At 53.5% G+C, this 21,197-nt stretch overlaps 1 protein-coding gene across 5 annotated transcripts in view; it reads right to left on the reverse strand.

Annotated features, from left to right (window-relative positions):
* Window positions 1-247: 247 nt before the first annotated feature.
* The window catches only part of CHST15 (carbohydrate sulfotransferase 15), a 98,902-nt gene continuing 77,952 nt past the window's right edge, over window positions 248-21,197 (reverse strand). For 4 of the 5 annotated variants that reach the window (XM_060125909.1, XM_060125908.1, XM_060125907.1 and 1 more), the window contains 2 exons: window positions 19,814-19,961; window positions 15,669-18,095 (listed from right to left, as the gene is read on the reverse strand). In XM_060125909.1, coding sequence (XP_059981892.1) covers window positions 17,905-18,095; window positions 19,814-19,961 — 339 coding nt within the window. In that variant the 3' untranslated portion in view covers window positions 15,669-17,904. Of the gene's footprint in view, window positions 1,646-15,668; window positions 18,096-19,813; window positions 19,962-21,197 lie in introns of those variants that run through there. The other variant, XR_009535996.1, reaches the window with a different exon arrangement.

Here is a 21,197-nt window from a genome sequence, read left to right on the forward strand (position 1 = left end):
GAAAACCCAGCTCTACCCGTGTGCATTTTTTAAACATAATGCAGTATGTTAAGTATCAATTATGAACTTGATGTGTGATGGGGAGTGACGCTGACACTACTTTAAACAGTGGAACCACTGAACAGGGACACAGCAGAGGATATAAGCTTGGCCTTTGGGAAGTGTGTCCTGTCCAGATCCCCGAGCCAATCCCACAAATCTCTCAAATTGTCAGGAAGACATTGAAAATGATGACAAACACAATAGGAACAGTGCAAACGTATATAAATACATTTTGGGAGTGAGGGGTGGTAAGGATGTTCTGAATTTCAGCATCCCATTGTCACTGCAAACCCCTGACGAGGGAATACCACAGTGCTCAGGGCTCCGGGCTCAGGGCAGGAAGCTTGGCCGCCAGCTCGCTCCTCGCAGACCGCTTCCCAGGCCCCTGAGGTCTGTTCTCTGCGGAGAGGGGGCCAGCTCGGCGCACGGGGTGCTGCTTCATCTTTTCTCCTGGCAAGGACGGTCAAACTGTTTGGGTGCTATTTTAAAATATTTAAATAAATGTCCTCTAATTCCCAGCCTAGGAAGCAGGCTCGGGGCAGAAGGGGAGGGGGTCTTCTGTGCCACCATCCCCCCAGGCCTCCCCGCCTTGCCTCACACTGGAGACACAGTGGTGAGGACAGGGGCCTGAAGATGCTGGGCACCGAGGGATGTGCATGTACCACCATCAGCTGCAACCAGGGAGGTGCCTGCCTTGTCTGAGAACCCCGCCCTTTGCCCTGCTGGTCTGTGTTTATGGAAAGCTTTCCATCAAGTCCTTGTCCCTCCACATACACTCAGGCCACACAGATTTCCTTCCAGGTGTCGGACGGGAAGTGGCAGCAACGAGAAGAGGGACTCTCTCCCCGTGCTCTTCAGGGACCAGGCTTGTCCCCCAAACGCTGCAGGTGCCCCCAGCCATGGGGGCTGCTGGGAGGCCTTGCCCCTCGAGTCCCAACCCACAGCCAGCCAGGTGAGCAGGACCCAGCAGAGGGACAGAACAGGAGTCCATGGCTCTCTACTGTCCTGCAATTCCAGCCACCAGGCCAACCGGGTGACCGGACCAAGCGGGTTTCCAGAATGCAGGACTTTCAGTGCTGAATTCAAGAAAGTCCTGGGAAACCGGGACACGTAGGTCACCCTAGGGCCGACCTAGCCTCCAGCCACCCCAAATGTAACTCTCCAGAGATTTTGTTTCTCTTGGTCTCTCTTTGTGTGACTCTTTCTGGATCCCGGCGAACTCTACTGGGGCAAGAATATGCTTTTGATGCTTATAAGCCCAGAGCCGCTTATAAATTCCTAATTTGGGGCCAGCGGTTGCTCCAGTTTAGCTCCTGGCATCAGGCCCGTTCAGCTCCTTGAAGTTCAAGGTTACTGCAGACAGAAGGACGAAGGAGGCCCTGTGCCTTCTGCCTGGGTTTTTGGCAAGCTCTCAGCGTTTCTCCTGAGTGCACCAGGCCTGGTCATCTTCCACGAGGATGGTCGCTGCCTTTGTTTCCAGCCCCTTGCCTGATGCTCTCGGTGAAGTTGACATGCTCAGTTCAGGAGCACACGTTCCCCGTTCAAGTTCAGCTGTTGAACATCCCTCTCTCTGCTCCTCCTAGGAGGTCTGGAAGGGAAGTTCCTGTTGATGAAAGAACATGTTGTTGCGTAAATTTCTGAATTTTCTGTTTATTCCCAGCCAAAGGCTCTTGAAGTTAAAAGCCAGGATTTGGCCACCTGCACACTTTCCTTTGTGACCTGCCCCCGGGGCAATGTGGGCCTCCTGACCAGCAGCCCAGTTCAAGGGTTTGGGGGTTAGAAGGAGCCCATCTGTTCATGTATCACAGGTCATCCTGCTGGCATGACACAGGAGGGCTCTGATCTGTCTGCCCCCCTGGCTAACTGGATGATTTCTGTGTCTTCTCCTCCCTGAAACAAATGAAATGCAGTGATGTCCCCATTCCTCACCTTTCCTGTACCCGACCCTTTGCCATGACACTTTCAAGGCCCCCCATTGTGGGCCTGGCATCCTGCCCCAGAGATTTCAGTCTCTGCCCCGTGACTTGCTTTCACCAATGGGATTTTAGCAAACATGACAAAAGCAGAAGCTTGAAGAAACACTTGCATCTCTCCCTCACCCCCTTTTGCTCCTCAGCCTTTTCCACAAGAACATGCCCAGGACAGCCTGCCGGAGGGTGGGCCATGTGGGGTAAAGCCAAGGTCACCAGTTGTCCCAGCTGTGTCCACCCTGGGTCTACCAACCTGCAGCCAACTGGCAGACATGTGGGTGAGCCCAGCCACAACCAGAAGAACCGTCTGGCAGAGCCCAGCCTGAGTCACTGACCCCCAGACTCATAACCTGCTAAATCAATGCTAACAGTGTGACACTGAGGTTTGGTGAGGTTTTTGTTATGCAGCATCATCGTGGCAAGTGATGACAGATTCACTCCAAACTCCAACTGCCAGAGGAAGCTTTCAGTTTCTCTGAAGTCTCAGGACCCAGCATGGTGCCAGGTATGGTTTGAGGCTGAAGGTGGAGATGGAAAGAGCCTGGGGTCGGGCAGACCAGAGTGTGGACCTCAGGTATGACTGTAGCAAGTTAGTTAACCCCTCTCTAGACTGGGGGCACTACTGATACTACTGATCCTAAAATTCTAATAGCTACAATGTATTGTGCAGTTATGCCTCTGGAATAACGGTAAGAGATTTACCGTTGGATTTTCACCACAACCCTGTCACCATATGTCTGTTTTTCAGAGGAAGAAACTGGGGCTCTATGTGGTGAATTGGTTGGGCCAGGGGCACACAGCACATGCTATACTAAGTTTTGTTTTATGTGTGTTTTGCTTTGAGCAGCATATAGAATTGTCTATACAATATGACTCAACTAATCAAAAGTGTAGAAAAATAAGATTGGAAAAAAATATGACGATAGCAGTTGCCACAGAGTGCAAGGGCTTTTTTTTTAAATTTAGTTTATTCATTCATTTATTAAACAAATGTGTTTTTTAATTTTTTTTAATTAATTAATTTATTTATGGCTGTGTTGGGTCTTCGTTTCTGTGCGAGGGCTTTCTCTAGTTGTGGCAAGCAGGGTCCACTCTTCATCGCCATGCGTGGGCCTCTCACTATCGCTGCCTCTCTTGTTCTCTGTGGAGCACAGGCTCCAGACGCGCAGGCTCAGTAACTGTGGCTCACGGCCCAGTTGCTCCGCGGCATGCGGGATCTTCCCAGACCAGGGCTCGAACCCGTGTCCCCTGCATTTGCAGGCAGATTCTCAACCACTGCGCCACCAGGGAAGCCCAAACAAATGTTTTTTTAAACACCTGTTTCTTCTAGGCATTCTTTCAGGCATTGGGTATGTGGCAATGAACAAATATATATGTGTGTGTGTGTGTGTGTGTGTGTGTGTGTGTGTGTGTGTGTGTGTGTGTATGCATACATGTGTTTATAATATATGTATAGTGTTATATGCATAGTGCTGGGTGTAAATGCCCTCTAGAAACTCCCATGGGCCAATACTTACGGTGATTTGTTGGATAAATGGCGTAACTCCCTGATTCGATGAATGCAAAACGCTGAGCTTTGTGTTCTACGCCAGGGTCCAGAGTCTCCAACATGAGCAAGCTTCATTGGCTTAGTACAAGGTCTTGACATATTTTTCTTTATTTTTGTAGTAACTTAAAATGTTTAATAAATGTGTATTATCTTTTTAATAAGACATATCATTTTTAAACATTTCTCTTCACACGTACTTAACTGTGTATTCTATACCACGTGACCAATGACAGTACGTCCTTCATATTTTCTAACTGTAATCAGTATAAGGTCCTTTGGCTCAACCAACTGGAAGACTAGTTATTATGGATGACTTCCTCCTAAAAATATATAGAAATGCTGGTAAAATATATATTAGGACAGGAAAGGTTGGGGTAACATATAGACCCCAAAATATAAAATGGTTGAAACATAATACAAAGGGACTCCTGTTTCTTGGAGACCTTGCAGAGGACCAATACTGAGGACAACAAGAAGGCTGATGGCACACCAAGGAACATTTGTTTGAAGGCATTGGAGAAGCAATCAAGCCTAAAAGGCCAAGGTCCTGCACTGGCACCTTGAACAAGCTTCATTTGCTGAGTATTAGGTCTTGACATTTTTTTCTTTATTTTTGTATTAAACTTAAAATTTTTAATAAATGTGTACTTTGCTACTCAGGGCACTTGGGAATCCTGGACAGAGCAAGAGGCAAGGGGTCCAGGTTAGAGCTACCAGGGGAATCAAGGAAACTAACAAAGACGCTGGTAGGCTTATGGACCTGGAAAGACAAAAATGAGATTCTTGGGGGTGGCAGTGGGGCAAAGAACTAAGCCCAGCTCTCAGTCAATTTCCCCCTCAAAATATCTGAAGATTTCTGAAGCTGAACAAGATGAAAACTAGAAAGGTAAACACAGAGCCTGAAAAGTAAGTGAAGTTTTTTAATTTTCTCACTGTGCTGAGGACACAAGGACTAGAGTTCAGGACCTATCATGGGGCAAGAGCCCTGATGAACACACCTTAAAACCATGCTGTAGGAGCAGACATGAGCAGAGGTGTTCCAATCCTGCCACCCAGCCCTGAGTAGCAGTACTTGAATAGCATCCACTCAGCTCCTGATTGGATTAAGATGACTAAGCCCCACCCCTACACACACAGTTTATCCACCCATCAGAGAAAAGGATGAATGATGCCCAGAATTCAATGAAAAATTACTAGGCATGCCAAGGAACAGGACCAAATGGCCAAATACCAGGGGGAAAGGGAAGGGGAGCAGACAACATTAAATAGGTACAACAAATAGAAAGCAAATAGTAAAAGTGTAGCTATAAATCCAAATATATTAATCGTTAAATTAAATGTAAATGGACTAAATACTCCAAATAAGACTAAAACTTCACATCAGATTTTTAAAACTTGTTTATATTTTGGTTACAAGAGATCTACCTCAAAAACAAGCAAAAAATGGTGAAAGCAAAGGTTGGGGAAAAAAACTATGCCAGATAAGCACTAAACCAAAAGGAGAAAGAGACAAATCTATAGTAATGTTAGAAGACATTAGCACATGCCTCTCAATAAAAATAGGAAAGCAATAAGGATATAAGTGTGAACAGCACAATTAGCTTGAACTATATTACATCCAACAATGACAGAATACGCACTCTTTAAATGCACAAATATTTAAGAAAATGAACCATATGCTGGGTCACAAAGCCAACCTCACAAATTTTAAAGGATTTACATCATTCAGAGATGTCTTCTGAGCACTGCAAAATTAATCTAGGAATTAATAACAAAAGTTGACTAGAAAATTCCCATCTCTGCCCTGCTAGCCATCTCGGCACCCCCAAAACGTGTCAATTTCTTTCTAATTCATAGGCAAGTTTGAAAGAAGGAAGGAGGGCACTTCTTGAGCCAGAAATAAAGTAGGAACCACAAGCCAGAAGGATCATTCATGAGCCAACACCACAGAAGCCCAGGGAGGGGTCAAATATAAATATGTGTCCTAAGGGCTAGGGGCTGGGTTTTAACACTCAGGGAAGAGAGGAAATACATCCCTGACATAGAAGAGGCAGAGGTGAACTGGGTACTCTGAATAAAGTCAGGTCCCTGGAAGACTGGCCCTTCCTTATAAGAAAGACTCAGAAAATACAAGCGCAATCTCAGGAGCAAAGCTTGACTCTGCTCAGAAAAGATGAGGGTGCATAAAAGTTCCCATTAAAATTGGAAGCTCCAAAATATTGGCTCTCAACTGAAAGTAGATATGAGGACCAATGCTATTTTAGTTAATTGAATGTTAGACCGCCACACCGTAGGAAACAAATAAGTATCAGATAATAACCATCCTCTCACTGGGCTTTTCAGTGGTTTTGCACATTATGGACAAATGGAAAATGGGATAAATTGTGCCAGATTTTTTCCAGAATAAAACATTTTTTGGAGAATAAAACAAACAAAATGGAAGCTCCAAACCCACCCCACCCAACCAGATGGACAGTTTTAATTTATACTTCCCATAAAGCAAGGACATCCCAAACCAAAAAGTTATTGCAAAATTTGTTTTTAGAGAAATGATCCCTTGGATCCAGACCAAAGCAAAGATAAAATCCTTTCCTGGAAATACCTCCCATCCCAGGGCATGTGGGCCTCCCCTAGAAAACAAATGGTAATACACCCCAAGAAAAACTCAAAATAATTTTTTAAAATCACAAAATACACAAGGAAACAATTCACAAGAGAAAGTCAGCAGATTAAAAAATAAACAGAATGATTAATCCCCCAAGCACTTATAATAACAGTTCAAATGAAATAATAAACCATGTTTAAAATGTTTAAAATGATTAAAGACATAAAGAAGGAATTAAAAACCATATTTAAGGGACTTCCCTGGTGGTCTAGTGGTTAAGACTTTGCCTTCCAATGCAGGGGGTGCGGGCTCGATCCCTGATTGGGGAGCTAAGATCCCACATGCCTCATGGCCAAAAAACCAAAAAAGCATAAAACAGAAGCAATATTGTAACAAATTCAATAAAGACTTTAAAAATGGTCCACATCAAAAAAAATCTTTAAAAAAAATCTAAAAAACAAGGTTCTATGAAAAAATAACAGATGGACTTGAAAATGAACCAAATTGACATTCTACAATTGAAAATCACCCCCCAAAAAAGTCACTTAAAAACTAAAAAATTAATAGTTTAGTGAGCAGAATTGGTGACGTAGAGAAATAGAAAGATTTGGTGAACTGAGACATAACTGGAAGGAAATTTCACAGAATGCAGTGCGGGTATAGAGGTTAAACATCCGAAAGAGACTGACAGGTGGGAGAATGGGTGAGAAGGGCCAGGGTAGAATCCAGTGGGGGCCCTGAGGGAGCTGGGGGACACTGAACATGCCCCGCCCGACATCAATTCTCCATCCAGCTCATAGCAGCCTGCCCATCCCGTGGCTGGAGGGGGGCACGTGACAAGTCCTGGCCACTGAAACATGAGCAGCCTGGACAGGGTCACCTCACAGCTGAGGCAGGGGCTGAGAAAGTCACATGTTCCAGAAGGGGCAGCCCCCAGCTGGGGAGGAAGAAGCCCCCCCTGGAGCTTCTGGGATGGAGAAGCCCGAGGAAGAGAGCTGTGAAGAAGCAGAGTGAGGGGTACAACTGCGGCAGGTGCTAATAAAGTGGGCTGGTTCTCTTTGCTTGTTACCCAGTCCTGAACATCCTGGCCCGGTGAGCACAGCGATGTATCCGGGTTACGCTAAGCATGGCTTGTCATCGAGACCCTGGACCTTCCCAGAGCTGCACCGTGGCAGCAGCTCCAGACCTGCCTGTTGGAACCACAGCCCCAGCCCAGCACAGCCTCACCCCGTCCGGCATGCACCTCACTGCTGGAGGAAGAGCAAGCCGGGAGGAAGGAGGAGAAGGGGCGGAGAGAGGAGAGAGCAGAAACAGCTGGAAGGCAAATGGGACAGGGGAGAGGTCAGGTCTGCCTGGTAGACTAGGTCAAGAAGAGGAGGACCAGGCTTCCCTGGTGGCGCAGTGGTTGAGAGTCCGCCTGCCAATGCAGGGGACACGGGTTCGAGCCCTGGTCTGGGAGGATCCCACATGCCGCGGAGCAACTGGGCCCGTGAGCCACAACTACTGAGCCTGCGCGTCCGGAGCCTGTGCTCCGCAACAAGAGAGGCCGCGATAGTGAGAGGCCCGCGCACCTCAATGAAGAATGGCCCCTGCTCGCCGCAACTAGAGAAAGCTCTCGCACAGAAACGAAGACCCGACACAGCCAAAAATAAATAAATTTAATTAATTAAAAAAAATAAAAAAGAAGAGGAGGACCCACTGCCACGTGGAGGTCCCAGACCTCAGCTCGTCTACACTAAGGCAGGACGGAGGTCAGCACAGGACACCCGGGAGAGGGGGTCCCCTAGGACCCCTGTGCTCCTCCCCCACATCTGGGAAGGACAAGGGTAACAGAGGAGCCTGCCTGCGTAGGGCTGAGAGGCCACAGAGCACTGCTTATGGAGGTGGGGCCTGGAGCTGGGAGCCAGGAGGGCCATCTTGCAGGCAGGAGAGAGGAGAGCCCAGGAAGGAGGTGATGCTGGGAGGAGTGGAGAAGGCAGAACAGGGATGGGTGAGGGTGGAGCTCTGCAGGTCTGCAGGCAGAAGCTTCAAGCCCAGCCCCTTCCCGTCACCAATACTCCCGCGTCTGAGGTCCCCCTGGGGCGGGTGAGGGCTCCCCCAGGGCCCTCTTGAGCCATGCACAGTCCTAGGAGGGTGCCCGAGACCCAGGTTCAGGTCAGCTCAGGACAGGGTATTAGGAAGGGTGGCACAGAGGACGAGGGTTGAGAAGGGGAGGCCTACGCGTGGGAAGGATCAAGATGGGGAGAGGCTGGGGAGGTGCCTGACCACTACCAGTCCTAAAGGGGCAGAAGGGTCTCAGCTCAGCCCACTAGGAGCTGTGCTCTGGCCGCGCCAGATAGAGCGGCGGGAGCACCTGACGGAGAGCCAGGCTGGCCCTCTCCCAGCCGTCCTTTCCCTGCAGGTGCTGTGGGTGTGATCCTACACGGCCTGCAGGCCACTCGGCGGAGGTCGGGGCGGGGGGAGAGCCTGGAGACCAAGAAGCACATGTGAACACCTCTGGGGGCTCCTACGACCATCCTTCTCGCCACATAATGGCACCTCCAGAACAAGGCTCCTGGTTGGCTGATCTGAGACCACAGTCCTTCCACCCTTGGACGCCCTCTTATTAGGGTTACTGCTAGTCCCCAGGAGCTCCCTGGCCCAGGTGAGCGTTGAGCAAGAAGGCAGCGGAGGGTCAAGCGGGCCATCCAGATTGGTGATGTGCATCTGCCAGGGTAGCCCTTGGAAAGGCGGGCTGAGACAGGCCCCCTGGGTGCAGTGCCTAGAGAGGACACACGGGGGCAGCACAGGGCTGTGTTTCGGTGCCTTCTGCTCCCAGGGCAGCCATCCTGGAATCCCAGAAGAGTGGGGGGGGGGGGTCTTGCCACTCGCGGCCCAACCCCTTCTCCAGACACTTCCTCTGCAAAACACCTTGGGCTCGTAAGCAGCGTGGGGAAAGTGTCAAGTCTTCAAAAGGCGACAAAGAGAAGGGCAGATCTGAAAGGGCCCCTTGAAATCCTCCAGGCCCCCACCCTGCTCAGTAGCTGGGGAAACAGGCTCAGAGAAGTTAAGTCACTGGCTCAGTGTCATCCAGATCCCTAGCTCCCAGGTCTCCCTCTCTAGGCACTCACTGCCTGCCTCTTGGGGACATCACTCCACGGCTGGGGTATCTGAGGGTGGGGGAAGGAACAGCCTGTGTGCCCCCGGGATTTGCTGTCTGGGTGCGAGATGAAAACACACAAATGACTGCAGAGTCACGTAGAAAGTAATCAACACCACACAAGATGGGAGAGAGACTAAGAAGGGGAAGAGGCCTCAAGCAGGTCAGGAGGTGGGAGGCAGGAGGCAAGGTGGAATCCAGGAGGCCAGCATGGAGGAGGAGGTAACACTTGCCCTTGGCCCTGGGGTGGGATAAGAAGCTGGCTCAGTTGAACAGTGGGGAGGGTGGGCCCTCCTGGTGGTGCACTGGCTTGAGCAAAGGCACGGAGGCAGAAAACGTGGAGCAGAGGAGAAGCATGTGCTCTCTTAGGGGAAGAAGGAGATTAGAGGCCAGAGAAGTTTGCCTGCATCCTGAGGTCTTGTGCAGGCTGCCTGGGTTGCTGCCTTTAGAACTGGAGGCTGGCCTGGCCGTGGAATTTTCCTGAATTCCACTATGTTGAAAGTGTAGAAAACGGCAGTTCTGCAGATTATCTCACACGGAGGCGGGAGTAAACAAAAGATCTCCATGGTGACCGTGGCCCCTCATTTGGGACGTCCAGCTGCCCCTCGGAGATGTGGAGGGCAGTTGCCACTCCCCATTCCTCAACCACAGCTCCAACCCACAGCAGCAGCAGCAGCGGCTGGCCACGGGGGGCCACGGGGGGCCACAGGGGGCCCCTGAACAACCTCAGAACTGGCAGGATGGGACCAGCCCAGGATTCCCAGGCTCTGAGAAAGCCTCAGACGGTGAGACGGAAGGGCCCCTGGAGCAGCTGGTCCCACCTGTTCAACCTCCCAAAAAGTCAGGGGCTCCTCCTGAGGGTCAGCACACACGCAGCTCAGCTTCCTCCCATCCAGGTGGACACAGGACACAGAAGGGATGCAGTAAGAGGGCGGCAGAGGCCAGGATCGAGTCCCTGCCCAAGGGCCCCTGCAAGGCTGGGCACCGACGGGGTGCCGGGAGGTGGGTGGGGTGCTGTCTGGGTCAGCTCTGCTGCTTCCGCAAGAAAATGACCTTGAAGAGGCCACCTGGCCCTGACCTCGTCCCCAGTGCGTGTGTCGGCCTCCCAGCCCAGACTGTCCCGAAGGTACCAGCAGCCCCCTGATTTCACCTGAGGCTCTGCCTCCTTAGAAACTCAGAGACTTCAGGGACTCAGAGGTGAGAAGTGCGGGTGAAGACTCGGGCCCTGGAGATCAACAGCCCTGAGATCAAGGACTAACTCTGCTCCTTAGGGGCTGCGGCCCTGGGGCTCGTTGTTTGGCCCCTCTGAGCCTCAGTTCCCCCACCTGTGCAATGACAGAACCAGAAGAAAGATAGGACCTCTCTCCTAGGGTGGTGGTGAGGCTCTAAGGCAACACGTGGAGCTGCACTGAGCCCGGGGCCTGGCGCTCAGCCTGTGCTCGGTAAACAGCTGACACCCGTGTTACTGCTGTCACCACTTACGCCGTAGATACCTCTTATCCGGCCTCCCCACTGACAGATGCCTGCCTCCTCGTCCCCTAGGCACCCTTGCTGATGTTCCGGGCATGCTCAGTGCTCTCGGCCGTTCTGCAAAATGCCCTCCAGTCAATTCTGAGTTTATTACAAGTCAGTTATGTTTGTTCCCAAGTCTTTCTTATGCCAGTTGTGCTTGATATTAGAAATATGTGATTTAATAAATATAGAAACCAGCAGTTCTCAAACTGTTAAGAATGAAGACTCCTTTACACTCTCAAAAATTACTGAAGATTCCCAAAGAGCTTTTGTTTAGGTGGTTCACATCTATCAGTATTTACTATATTAGAAATTAAAGCTGGAAGAATTTCAAAGCCCAAGCACGGTCCACCAGGCATCAGAGTGGGCCTCAGCCGCTGGACATGATCACTTGTACATCATGAGGGAATGAGGGGATAAAGGGCGAATGACGTCTTGGTATGGGCTTGCAGAGTCTTAGTTTTGACTGGTGGATCTCCCCAAAGGGCCTCGAGGGTCACCCGCATCCTTGGACCACACTTTGAGAACCACTGATGGAAACAAATGAAATACAGGTACAAAACATGAGCCAATCTCTAGCAACCAGGTCAGAAGCTTCGGAAAGTCCCAGCACACGAGGGGAATAACCACACATACGACGCAAGACTGTTTTCAGAGGCTTCGCAAGGGCCTTCCTGTTCTCAGCCCCCTTTAGAGAACCGAAACCGGAAACCAGCGCTGATGCATCGTGATGCAGTTTCAGCCATAAAGATGACCCCAAACTCCAATCTGCAGACTTACGTTTGGGCAAAAGGCTTTGGCCCTTTTATCAAGAGACAGACAAATTAGTGTACTTTAAATATTTTAAGTAAAAATAAAAGGTTTAAGAAATGTATGCGTGGTTAAGTAGGATTTACAGATGCTCTGAGAAGTCTGACCCAACCCAGCCCGTCCTCCCCAGCGTGGACACCAGCTGCACGCCTCAGCCTGGCCTCTGACCATGTGGCCTTTGGCCTTCCCGCCTCCCGCTTCACGCAGACTGGGCTCCACGAATACGTGGTGAAAGAACCAGTGAAAGAATCACTGAATGAGCAGACGATCAGCCCCCACCCACCCTAATGCCTGGCCCAGCGCCTCGTGCAAAGGAGACGTTCAGAAAACCCTTGCTAAAAAAATAAAATTTTGACTCTTTGCAGACTTTCTAGCTGAGTGTGTTCCCTGGTGCCTTTGAGGCCCACAGGAGGGGCTGAGCCCAGGGTCAGACCATCCACTTCTGATGTGACTCTGAAGCCCCCCGCTACAGCCAGCCCGAGGTCCTGTGAGGTCAGCCTGGTCCTGTGAGTGGAAGGCTTAGCCGGCCAGGGCAGGGAGGACGCCTCTGGCAGCAGGACTCTCAGCTGCGAGACCTTTTCGGCAAAACAAAGCCACGTTTATTTCCCTTTGTTTTCCCTAGAAGCCCCAGTCACCACCTAGACCCCTGGATGGGCAGGTCTGCAGAAACCTCTGCCCCAGAAGACCCAGGAACTGCTGCCCCATCCTTAAGGGCATCTGAGATGAGAGCTGACAGGTGAAATGCAGACAAGCTGCTGGGGATGGGAGCCTGATGGGGGAGTGGGGGGGATGTACGCTGTAGCACCATGGTTAAAATCATTGACTATGAAGTTAAAACGTGAAAAATCTGAGTTGACATTCTGCTCTTTCTGGAGATCGGAGCTGTGTGACCTCAGGCAGGTGTGTAGCCTCTCTGATCGTCACTTTATACTTTCATGTACCATTGCCTCGTTAACTCCCAACACCCACTCATGAGGCCCACAGACCTGCAGATGTGGAAGGGACCCGCAGTGTCCCCAAGGTTATGGGGTGGACACAACCCAGGCCTTGAACCCAGCTCATCTGGCTCAAGGCCCAAGGCTCACCCCTTCCCCACACTGTCCTGGGGGAGCCGAGTTTGATGGGTGCAAGTCAGACTGTCCCTTTTAGGAGAAGACTGGTGAAGAAAGATGGCTCATGACTCCAGGAGAAGATGCTGGAAGCCTCCCCATCTCGATTCCCTAGACCCAGCCTTTCTCTGCTCTGTGAGAAGGGACTTGTTCAGGGAGCTGAAGTGCTGGGTCCCCACTACCACCTCAACGTGAGGCCTTGGGAAAGTCGTGAGACTCAGAGAGGCCCAGGCTTTGGACACACCTACTTCGAGATCTGACCGGGGCCTGATTTCAAAGGGGCTGCTCAGAGCACACAGAGCCGGGGGTGCACCAGAAAGCCCCAGGAGCCCCAGCGGCCTCCGTGCTCCCTGTGCCGCTGTACCCATGGGGTCCTCCACCGTGGGAAGGGAAGACCCCTTCCTACTCTCCTCTGTGCCCCAGACTCGGAGCTGGGCACCCACAGAGCAGGGCGGTCACACGGGATGGACCACCCTACTCCTTGCTTCGCCCCAAGCGTGCGGGTAATGAGCACAGGTGCAGTTTGGGCGGGTCCTGGGCCCCCGGCAGGAAGACTCGGACACTCCCAGGTGGCGGCCGAGGAGAAACTGTTCTTCCTCGGGGGCCTGCTGCAGTCACTGAGATGCCACCACTTCCGCCTCTGTGGCGTCCTCGTCACCTGCAGGCTTTCAGGACAGCAACCTGCAGGCCTAAGAGACCCAGGACTGCCCAGCCTCCGCCCTGCCACTCGGAACCTGAGCAGGGGCAGTTCTGCAAAGGATGGGAGCCCCGAGGGGGAGGGATGGGAGGGCTAGGGACAAGGGCCAGGCTGACGGCATGGGGCTTCGGGAGCAGGGACAGGGTCGAGGTCACGGAGTCAAGGCCAGCTCGGGGGCCATCAGGCACGAGCACTGAAAGTGAGGTTGGAGGTTGCCTTCCAAAGGCATCCCTGGAGCAGGGGGCCACGAGGCCACTGGCCCCCGAGACTCTCTCAGGGGCCAGCAAACATTCTAACCATATTTGTAGCTTTCACAAGCTGCTCCCTTGGGAGCATAACTCACTCAGAAACAGCTGAACTGGAGAAACTCGAAACTGCCCATGTGACTTCTGTGGGTCTCCTGAGGGAGAAAGAACCCTATCCGGGCCTGGGGCCACCACTTGGCTCACTCGGGAGAAGCATACAAAATGACAACTTGCCGTTCACCCCGTCCCCCTCACTCCAGTCACAGGGTCCTGCCTGGACAGGAAGATTCGCCATCTCAGAACAGACGTGTCGGGAAGCTCAGCCCTCTGCTAGGCACTCAGACCTGCGTGGGCCCCTCAGGGCACAGCCGAAAGGGACAGACCAGTGGGCACCCACTCCATCCTCTGACTGCCGACCAGCCTACTGGACCCACCCCCCTATTGCTGGCTGAATAACGGCTCCCAAAGGTGTCTGCGTTCTAATTACTGGAACCTATACATGTTACGTTATCTGGCAAAAGGGGCTTTGCAGATGTGACCTTGATGACCCTGCGTTAGCATCCTGTGGACCCAGAGTCATGGCAAGGGTCCTTGCAAGAGGCCAGAGGGGGAGAAGCAGAGAAGGTGACAAGACGAGGGAAACAGTGTCAGAGAGAGTCTCAAGGTGGAGGAAGGGGCCACATGCCAAGGAATGCAGGTGGCCTCTAGCAGCTGGAAAAGGTAAGGAAACGGATTCTCCCCAGAGCCTCCAGGAAGCGCCAGTCCTGCCCACCGACATCCTGACTTGAGCCCCGTGAGACTGAGCTTGGATGTCTGAGCCCCAGACCTGTGAGGTAATGGCCTCGTGGTGTTCGGTTCAAGCCACGCGGTCTGGTGTAACCTGCTGCCGCTAACATAGCTCTGCAGGCAGCCCTGCCAGGAGCAGCTCTGGGAAGGTGAGGTCTTGAGCCTAGAGTCTCAGCAGGATCTGCCCACAGGGAGAGGATTCTGGAGCAACAGAAAAATACCCGCCCACACGCAAGGCCTCTCACGGCTGGACGAGGCCCAGCTTCCTCCAGCAGCGCGTGGCCTTTGCTTCAATTCCCAAACGGAGTCATCTGGGGAGAGGTCATTCCGAGGGGAGGTTTACACGAAGACGGAGGTTATCCTCGTCAGGACGTTCCCTGAGAGCTGGTTCCCAGTCAGGGCGGGAGGTGGTCCCACAGCAGAGAGGGTTTTGGACAGGCCCCGGGGGAGGGAGTCGTGCCATCAGCCCTCCACTCACCCGTCTGTCCTGGCCCCCGTCTCCCACCGGCCGCTTCTCCTCGCAGGCACAGCATCTTCCCTGCTGAGTGAAGCCGTCCCTGGTTTTGCCATCAAGAGCTGGGGTCCTCCTCATTTCCAGGCCTGGACTCGCCAGCCCCTCTTCCCCCAGCACACAACCATGGGGGGCAGTGCTGGGGAGACACTCGCCCAGGGTGAGTCTCCCCAGAATTCGGGGACCAACCCAGGCTCCCCGCTGCCCCCAGGATGGCCCTGGCTTCCAGAGCCCCGAACTTGAGAGGACCTCATCTCTCAGGCTTGCCCTGGCTGCACTGGGGGCCTTGAGCGTCCAGTGACAGTGCCGTGCACCCAGTGACACCAGGGGTCTCAAACTCGCAGCCCCCAGGGGCCAGGCGGCCCCGGGAATGAGGGCAGCAGCCTGCTGGGAGCAGCAGGTCCTGCGGTCACCCAACCATCAAGTCTAAATGTCTGAGGATGTCGTTAGGCCCGTCTGTGGGTAGGGATGGACGTCGCCGCCCTGACTCCCGCCCCTGGCTGGCCTCACCAGGGCGTCCGTGGTGACGTCTGATCTCTCCCGCCTGCTCTACTCTCTCGCACCGTCACCACATGCGGCGGGTCCCCTGCGTACCGGGTGCACATCACACGCAGGTGAGACACAGAACTGCTCCCGTGGTTCATTCACGCACAGTGGACGCGGCGGAAAACCTCCCACAAGTGCTCTGACGGCTCATGAGGAAGGGCATGCACCCCGGGTCCCAGTCACAGGGGCCCACATTTAATTATGTTCAATATTAATAAACGTACAGCACAACAGTGGTTCATTAACATACCTTACGCGACTAAGGGAGTACAATTTGATACAACCCGATGCACAGCTTTGGGGACACAAAGGAACTTCCAGACCGGGTCGTGAGAAATCCTCCATTTCACTTTCGTTCGGGATGACAGGCTCGAGGACCACGGCTCGAAAGGGCAGCTGTGCTGTCACCAAGAGTGGGGCCTCGAGTGAGAGAGAACAGAGGAAAGCAAAGGAACAGACAGACAGCCCTTTGGAGAAAGGCCCCTGGAGACACCGGGTCTGCACGGCGCTGATCAGCACCAAGGGATCGTCTATAAAAAGATTTGTATAGTAAACCAAATAATATTGGAAATAAGACTTTCAGTAGTACTTCTGTAAGAAGCAGAATTACGTTACATGTTGTTCACATGCACAGGGGTGCGTAAGAAAAGTCCTTGTAATTACAGTCGGGGCCGAAGAGCAAAAATCTGGGCTGAAAGTGACAAGCGAACTGCAAGAGAAATCAATCCATGAAGGGGTGTGTCCAGAGCGGAGAAAGCTGACCAGCAACAGAACTGAAGGGAGCCCACTCAGAAACGCACACACACACCCACACACACCGCACCTGCACTGCAAATAAATACACACGCACATGCAAGTGACGTCCCCTACGGCACCTTGTGCTCAGGCCAGGTTTGCCTGCTGGCTGCTGCTCCGAGGGCCACCGGGAGAGAAATGGGGGCCTGTCCCTAAAAGCGGGTGTTCAGGCCCATGGCTCCTTCACAGCAGAAACAGCCCGGCCGTGCCATTCAGAGCCCTCCACATGCCTTCAAGTGGGCTGAGCATCCCATCTCCAACGGCACTAGGGCTGGACAGCTCAGCAAATCCTCACTCCCACGACTGGCGGCTGGGAGTGCGGGCATTTGCATTCTCTGACTGGTGTGCATCCGGGACCTCGACTTGGGGAGCTCTGATTCGCAGAAGCTTCCCTTGACGACCACGTGCAAGGCTTGGTTGGGGTCTCGCCTGGGGCTGTGCGCAAGGACTGTGTTCAATCTTTCCCATCACCTCCAAGTAACAGCAAGACCTTCAGCCCATCCAACAGTAAACCAGGATGCCAAGTGGCCCAGGAAGTTCTGTCAAGGACACAGCTCCCGGCATTCTCGTTCCAAATCCCAGCACAGCATGCCTGGCCCAGGCATAGCTCACGTGCTGTGCTTCCGAATCAGAAAAAAGCATCCTACAGTTCGTTGAGTGAGGAAGGACCTCTGTCCACACATGGCGGAGAATGTGCTAACAAGTTCACTTGGGAGGAAAGGCAGAGCAGCGGAGCCTGTCGCACCTGCAACTAAAACCTCAAACGGCTGCGGTTCTCTGAGGACCTCAGATGCACGGCGACGGCCAAGATGCCCAGATTTTCCATCAGTTCCTTCGAGGTGCTCAGTCTGGCATTAACAGCAAAACTTTCCCTTCCGATTTTAAACTGAAGTTATATTCCAATTAGAAACTGAAAAAAACCTTGAGAAAACATCTAAAGGGCCAGAAAAGAAAACTCCAGCCAGTGAAACGTAGAAAGTGGTTTGTTTTAAATGCGTTCGTTTTCTGTTAAACATAAGTGAAGTCCACAAGGCCAGAAGGGGAGGAGGTCCCAGACACAAATGTGCTACCAAAAATCGACTTTTGTCTTTTTTCTCGTCAACAGTGAAGTTAACAGGGTTGAAATCTGAAGAGACGGAAGGGCTGACGTTGGGGTAAAAGGGAAAAAAAAATGAGAGCCGCCATTCTCCGCCAAAATGAGGTTAGTGATCCAGACAGAGGGTTTCGAAGCTGAATGTATAGTGTACGTCTGGCCAGCCCCGGGGCGGGACCTCCACCCAGAACTGTCAAAGCCCAGACTCCACGCTTCCCTCCCGGCACCCAGCCCAGCGTCCGCCGGCCTCATCCCGGACCCCAGCCACTCTCGGAGCAGAAGGGGACCCTTTCCCAAGTGGAATTTCCAACAGCCTCCATCCGAGGCTCGGTGAAGGGTCCATCGCCAGGCTGTTTAACATCACAAAGGAAATTCTGAACTGGTTTCCATAAACGTGGGCCGGGGAAGGGTTTTCTCCAGGCTCTGAGCGAAAGGGTTCCCCACCAAGAGAGATTTTCAAAGCATGGAAATCATGGTGGCAGCGGGAACCCGGCGTCACGTCTTCTTCCACAGGAAGGCCTCGTCGGCGAGGACCTGCGCCAGCCGGGCGTTAAAAGGCCCGTAGAAGTCCCGCAGGAGCCTCTGTGTGACCGGCCACATGGGCCCCAGGTTCCGGTCCTCGGGACGCCGCGCATTGGATGCGGGGCTCTTGGTCATCAAGGCCTCTTGTTTCTCACTTAAGGGCCCTGGAACACAAAGGAAAGAGCCTATGAGGCAGGAGGCAAAAGAAACTTTGAGAAAATCCCAGCCGTGCTTCCTGTTGAGACAGGAGTTTCCCGTAAGAATGTGTTTGGAGGTTCAAATTCTTTGGCTGGATCCATTTCTGAGTGGCTGAGGGTGGAAGGTGGAAATTCCAGTGTGAAAGAGCAGAGATTCTGTGGTCCGGTGTGTTACCCCACCCTTGGAAGCAAGGCTGGGGCTCTGGGGCGCAGTTTCATTTCCAACTGCCCGTCAACGGGACCCAGCCTGTCCTTGGGTAACTGGGCGACCTGCCACACACAGTCCCTGCACGCAGCCTCTCCTGCTCACCAGCCACTGGAAGTCTGCCCCCACTGCTTCTACTTCAGGCCGATGCAAAGGGCCTCCTGATGGGCCCATATTTCAGCCTGTGTGTCGTGCTGTGAAGTGGCCATGGGGGAAGGGGAGAGACCACCTGTGCCCAGAGACCCCCCACTGGCTGAACCTCCACCTGCAGCAGGCATATCCACGGGGAGAGGCCGGGAACCAGCCAGCTCGTGCTGCCCCCCGAGGCTGCCACTTCCACCCTCAGCCCTCGGGACTGCAAGCCTCTCACTGGCTTAACCCCCGGGACCACTGCTCAGGCCTCTGTGCCCCGGGCCCTCGCGATCAGTCTGAAGTCCTGAGCCCATGCACAGAAAAACTACATCCCAGTGTCCTCGGGTTACGTGACAGGGAAGGAACAGAACTGGCCTTACTGTCCATCTTAGGGATTAAAGACAAGCTCATGAATGTGACAGAGTCTACAGGTGGCCAAATCAAAGAAAAATGGTTCTAGGCCTTACAAGGAAAAAGTAATCACACTCCACCACGTTACAAGCTCTCCAAGAAAAGGAAAAAGAAAATCAAATGACAAAAGGGTCCCGAGTCCCAGTGGTGGGCAAACAGATTTCTGGAAAAGTTCAATTAACAAAATTCCCAGGCAAGCTCATGAGACAGGGCAGCAGGGGCTTCTGGGGAGGAATGTGCAGGGTGCTCCAGCCTCTCCAGCGGTCCTGGGTGCCGCCTACGGGGGAGCACCCTGCACCCATGGACACTCCTCTACCAGCCGTCACCCTGGCCAGCGACTTGGCCTGCTGCCACAAAGTGCCCCTTGGGACTCTGGCTGGGGGCAGGCTCCCCTCCCTAGAGGCCCAGGAGCCCAAACCCAGCCACATGGCTGTGCCTCCAGGGGTTCCCAGCAAAGCTGAGACAAGCATGGACCTGCCCATCCCCTCCGACCCCCAGGCCCTGAGGCCTCTGCGAGACGGTCCCAGGAGCCCAGACACCCTGTCCATCCTTAAGGCGCAGCTCACACCCTCCCTTCCAGGATCGCTTCAGCGGCTGGGCCCCCAAGTCACGTGTACGGACCCACCGTGAGATCGCTAACCTCCCCCACGTCACTCTAACAGTTACTCGGTTATTCGAGCCTCGGCTTCCTCCTCTCCCTCCAGTGAGGGAGCTCCCAGACGAGAGGCCACCTCTTCCTCCCCAGAGACGGCTCCCCACACCACGCGCGAGGCCCCGTGTGCACGTGGTGCTTGACAAACAGGCACTAACTGGCCTCCCGGCTCAGCCCCGCCCTGCTCGGCTCAGGGGTCTGCGTGGGACGCGGGGAGCGCCTCACAGAGCCGGTGTCCTCGGAGCTCGCGCCCTGCTCCGTGGGCCTCCAGTGCGACATTCATACCGAGGCTGAGAAACTGGAAGACCCTGTGCATGGTGTGCTTGACGTTAGAGGCGTGGTCTTCCAGGCGGAGAATGAGGAACTGTTCTTTATTAAAGACCGTGAGCCAGTCCAGAAGGTACACGGCGTACAGCCCGACCTGCAGCCTCACCTAGGACCGAAGAAGGCAGGCGTTAGTTCAGGGGTAATTCCTCCGACACCGAAGGCGCTGTTCCAAACGTATTACACACATCATTATAAACCAACAGTGAAGCGTTGTCCCAGCGAACAACTGCCTTCAGAAGTTGGATTTTTTTTTTTTTGCGGTATGCGGGCCTCTCACTGCTGTGGCCTCTCCCGTTGCGGAGCACAGGCTCCGGACGCGCAGGCTCAGCGGCCACGGCTCACGGGCCCAGCCGCTCCACAGCATGCGGGATCTTCCCGGACCGGGGCACGAACCCGCGTCCCCCGCATCGGCAGGCGGACTCTCAACCACTGCGCCACCAGGGAAGCCCCAGAGGTTGGATTTTAAACGCCACGTGTTCTTGCTTCTCCATGCTGGGTTTGGTGTCCCCCGCACAAAGGATTCCCACCTTCAGGGTCCCATGCCATCCTCAGGTCAACCCTGCAGGTAGCTCCACACCACTTCATAGTGAGGAGTGGGGAGAATGGAGAGGCCAAGGTCACACCCACCGATGGCGCGAACGTTCTTTGCACATATCCCGGCTGCCTCAGCTCCTATGCCCAGCGCAGCACCGCCGTGAGAAACAGCGGCAAATGCTCCAGCAACAAGCCCCGAGAGGGAACAGCCAGACGCCTGGCGCCACACGGACGTCCCTGACCTTGAGTGTGTGAGCACACCCCAATATAAGCAGAGCTGTGCGAAGCCATCCCTTTCTGCCTACGCGTCGGGGTCCGTCCTCCTCCTGTGCCTTGTCTCGTGCCAAGCTGCAAGCATGCGTGGTGAAGCACGAACCTGACCACAGAGAGGTCTGGCCCTTGTCCTCGGCTCCTGGAAGATGATCTCTAGGCCACCTGGAATGTCCTGCCTGGTAAGGGTATCTTGCTTGCCTCGGGGGGTCTGGCCACTGGACAGTCTAACAGTGTGAGTTATGATGCGGGCTCTGGGCCACGCAGTACCGGCCTGACCTCCAGGAGGGGCTGGACAGTAAAGGTCGGTCAGGCAGGTACTGCGTGAGGGAGCCTCAAGAAGTGCTTGGGACGCCAGAGGCTTGGGTGGGCTTCCCTGGACGGCAACACTCTGCGTGTATCATCGCATGCTTACGAGGCTGAGTTCAGTCTGTGACCCTTCCCTGCTGTAAACCGCAACCTCGAGTGTGACAGCCATCAGCGTGTCTTGTGATTCCTTCTAGTGAATTACTGAACCCGACAGTGGTTTGGGGGACTG

Source organism: Lagenorhynchus albirostris, chromosome 16 (assembly GCF_949774975.1).
Source record: "Lagenorhynchus albirostris chromosome 16, mLagAlb1.1, whole genome shotgun sequence".
NCBI classification, from domain to species: Eukaryota; Metazoa; Chordata; class Mammalia; order Artiodactyla; family Delphinidae; genus Lagenorhynchus; species Lagenorhynchus albirostris.